The 3,466-nt window shown below is 40.9% G+C and overlaps 2 protein-coding genes across 2 annotated transcripts in view; both read left to right on the top strand.

The window, feature by feature from the left end:
- The window catches only part of LOC17874202 (elongation factor 2), a gene marked incomplete at its 5' end in the record, with an annotated part of 1,380 nt that extends 564 nt beyond the window's left edge, over positions 1 to 816 (top strand). The window contains 2 exons of the mRNA XM_006279009.2: positions 3 to 470; positions 569 to 816. Of these exons, the coding sequence (XP_006279071.2) occupies positions 3 to 467 (465 nt within the window). The remainder of the gene's footprint in view (positions 1 to 2; positions 471 to 568) is intronic.
- Positions 817 to 1,415: 599 nt separating this feature from the next.
- LOC17874201 (elongation factor 2) overlaps positions 1,416 to 3,466 on the top strand; it is a 3,208-nt gene continuing 1,157 nt past the window's right edge. Inside the window, exons 1-4 of the mRNA XM_023778624.1 lie at positions 1,416 to 1,530; positions 1,780 to 1,807; positions 1,905 to 1,992; positions 2,183 to 3,462. Of these exons, the coding sequence (XP_023634392.1) occupies positions 1,805 to 1,807; positions 1,905 to 1,992; positions 2,183 to 3,462 (1,371 nt within the window). The 5' untranslated portion in view covers positions 1,416 to 1,530; positions 1,780 to 1,804. The remainder of the gene's footprint in view (positions 1,531 to 1,779; positions 1,808 to 1,904; positions 1,993 to 2,182; positions 3,463 to 3,466) is intronic.

The following is a 3,466-nucleotide window of genomic DNA, read 5'->3' on the forward strand; positions in this document are numbered from 1 at the left end:
TTTGTGATGTGGTTCTTCACTCTGATGCGATCCACAGAGGAGGTGGTCAGGTCATTCCAACAGCCAGAAGGGTCATATACGCTTCCCAGATTACAGCCAAGCCCAGACTTTTGGAGCCTGTTTACATGGTTGAGATCCAGGCACCAGAGGGAGCTCTTGGAGGAATCTACAGTGTGCTGAATCAGAAGAGAGGTCACGTCTTTGAGGAGATGCAGAGGCCAGGAACACCTTTGTACAACATCAAGGCGTACCTGCCTGTTGTGGAGTCGTTTGGATTCTCGGCTCAGCTTAGGGCAGCAACCTCAGGACAAGCGTTCCCGCAGTCTGTGTTTGATCATTGGGATATGATGGCTTCTGACCCTCTGGAGCTAGGAACTCAAGCTTCAACTCTGGTGGCTGAGATCAGGAAGAGGAAGGGTTTGAAGGAACAGATGACTCCACTATCTGATTTCGAAGACAAGCTTTAAGAGGTAAAACCGATTAGTACTCTCTCCAACACAACTCTTTTGAGTCTGAATTTGTATAATGTGAGTCCTAAAATGGTATCATCTCTCAATTTTATCGCCAGGAAACATTACAGAAAGCAGAGGAAATATTTGGAAAGGAAAACAATGATCTTTACATATCGTTTAAGGGACTTCTCAGAAGCCGGCGTTGAAACAAAAGAAAAACTCCAACTTCTAAGCTTTCTTTTCATGACCAATTTAGGCATGACTTATCCCGAATTTTGAAAAACCTTTTTAACCATGGAACAATCAGGGAATTTTGTTGTTAAAAGTCCACCATTTATTTTTCTAAGAAGAGTTTATATATATTTTTATGAGAACGCAAAACAAAGATCCAATTATATCTTGCTTTATTTGAAATAATAAACAAAACTTTTGGAAAATGTAATGTTATAATAAAGTCTCGGGTTTACAATATGCAGATGTGGTTCTACCTCACTTTCTTTAAGACCAAATCATAGTTTATATTCTTCTGAGTTAGAAAAAAAAACACTTGGGGTGAATGAAATTCATAGCAATCTCTGGAACCAAGGGCTCATGAAGATTTGATTTGGCCCGATGCGTAATGGCCCACTAAGGCCCATAAAACAGCGAAAACCCTAAGCGAGAAAAGAGCATATACTCATCGCATCTCGTTGGTTACTATATAAGAAGCTTTTAGCTGCTCTAACGCCTCCTTGCACCTCTCTTCTCTTCTCTCTCTTTCTCTGTAGCTCGCTCTCATCTTTCTCTTAAGGTTAGTCTCCGCATCGATCGGTTCTTCGTTTCGATTTCCATGTTTATGTTTGCTTTGTGCTCGTCTTGATTAGTTTTAGCAATTTTGCTCCTTTGTGATGCCTAGATGACCTAAGACTTGCTAATGATCTTGACTTATATTGCTTGACATCAAAAACTTTGATTCGTATCTGATTGTTGTTTGTTTCGATAGGCCTGTTGTTATGTATCGTTCGATTTTGTGAACTTGATCTGGTTCGATAGCTCTTTTCTACAAATCTGAATAGATCACAGTCGTTCTACAAATCTGGTGTGTTTTCAGTTTTTTTTTTCCTATGCTTAGTAGTAATCTTACGAATTCCATATCCATCTTTCTCGATTATACATAAATCATTGTTTTCTGCGTATGTGTTTGTTGCAAGCTTTTCATTTATTATATGATGATTGAACCTTTATATATACACATCAACATGTTTTCAATTTCTCAAGAGTAGTGCCTTTTTGGTATTGAGATGTTTCACTTCAATTACTAATTTTTTTTCTTTCTGTAATATTGCAGAGGTGAGATTTAAAAGTTTGACAAGATGGTAAGACTTTATTTCTTTTTCTTATATATCTCTTTACATTTTTACTTGTTAGTGGGATTGGGATTTAAGCTTAACACAATTTTTTATACACTTGCAGGTGAAGTTTACATCTGAGGAGCTGCGTAGGATTATGGACTACAAACACAACATCCGTAATATGTCCGTTATTGCCCATGTTGATCACGGTAGAGTCTTCTCCCTCTTTTTTATCTGTTCTAAAAACTGAAGTTCGTAGTCATATTTTCATCCGATATATATGTCTCTAATCTGATTTAAAATTAATAATATCTCATTATCTCTATCTTTTATTTATTTCCCGAGTTTGCTTAACGAATGGAAGTCTAAGCTAATGCATATTTATTATTTGATCAACAGGGAAATCCACTCTCACTGATTCCTTGGTCGCTGCTGCTGGTATCATTGCCCAAGAGGTTGCTGGTGATGTTCGTATGACTGATACCAGAGCTGATGAGGCAGAACGTGGTATCACTATTAAGTCTACTGGTATCTCTCTCTACTACGAGATGACTGATGCTTCCCTTAAGAGTTTCACTGGAGCCAGAGATGGCAACGAATACCTCATCAACCTTATTGATTCACCTGGGCACGTTGACTTTTCTTCTGAGGTTACTGCTGCTCTCCGTATTACTGATGGTGCTCTTGTTGTGGTCGACTGCATTGAGGGTGTCTGTGTTCAGACAGAGACTGTTTTACGTCAGGCTCTTGGTGAGAGGATTCGACCTGTCTTGACTGTCAACAAGATGGACAGATGTTTCCTTGAGCTTCAGGTTGATGGTGAGGAGGCTTACCAGACTTTCTCGAGGGTCATTGAGAATGCTAATGTCATCATGGCTACATATGAGGATCCTCTCCTTGGTGATGTTCAAGTTTATCCTGAGAAAGGTACTGTGGCGTTTTCTGCTGGTCTCCATGGTTGGGCGTTTACACTTACCAACTTTGCCAAGATGTATGCTTCCAAGTTCGGTGTTGATGAATCTAAGATGATGGAAAGGCTCTGGGGTGAGAATTTCTTTGACCCAGCCACCAGGAAATGGACTACCAAAAACACTGGTTCAGCAACCTGCAAGCGTGGATTTGTCCAGTTCTGCTATGAACCAATCAAGCAAATCATCGCTACTTGCATGAATGACCAGAAGGACAAGTTATGGCCTATGTTGCAGAAGCTTGGTGTCCAGATGAAGAATGATGAGAAGGAACTGGTGGCTAAACCTTTGATGAAGCGTGTTATGCAGACGTGGCTCCCTGCCAGTACTGCACTACTTGAGATGATGATCTTCCATTTGCCATCTCCCCACACTGCCCAGAGGTACCGTGTTGAGAATCTGTATGAAGGTCCCCTTGATGATAAGTATGCCAATGCCATCAGGAACTGTGACCCCAATGGTCCTCTCATGCTGTACGTGTCTAAGATGATTCCTGCCTCTGACAAGGGTAGGTTCTTTGCCTTTGGTCGTGTCTTTGCTGGTAAGGTTTCTACTGGTATGAAGGTCAGAATCATGGGTCCCAACTTTGTCCCTGGTGAGAAGAAGGATCTGTTTGTTAAGAGTGTTCAGAGGACTGTTATTTGGATGGGTAAGAGGCAAGAGACAGTGGAGGATGTTCCTTGTGGGAACACTGTTGCTATGGTTGGGCTGGATC

The sequence above is a fragment of the Capsella rubella genome, unplaced genomic scaffold (assembly GCF_000375325.1).
Source record: "Capsella rubella cultivar Monte Gargano unplaced genomic scaffold, Caprub1_0 scaffold_254, whole genome shotgun sequence".
In the NCBI taxonomy this organism is placed as follows: Eukaryota; Viridiplantae; Streptophyta; class Magnoliopsida; order Brassicales; family Brassicaceae; genus Capsella; species Capsella rubella.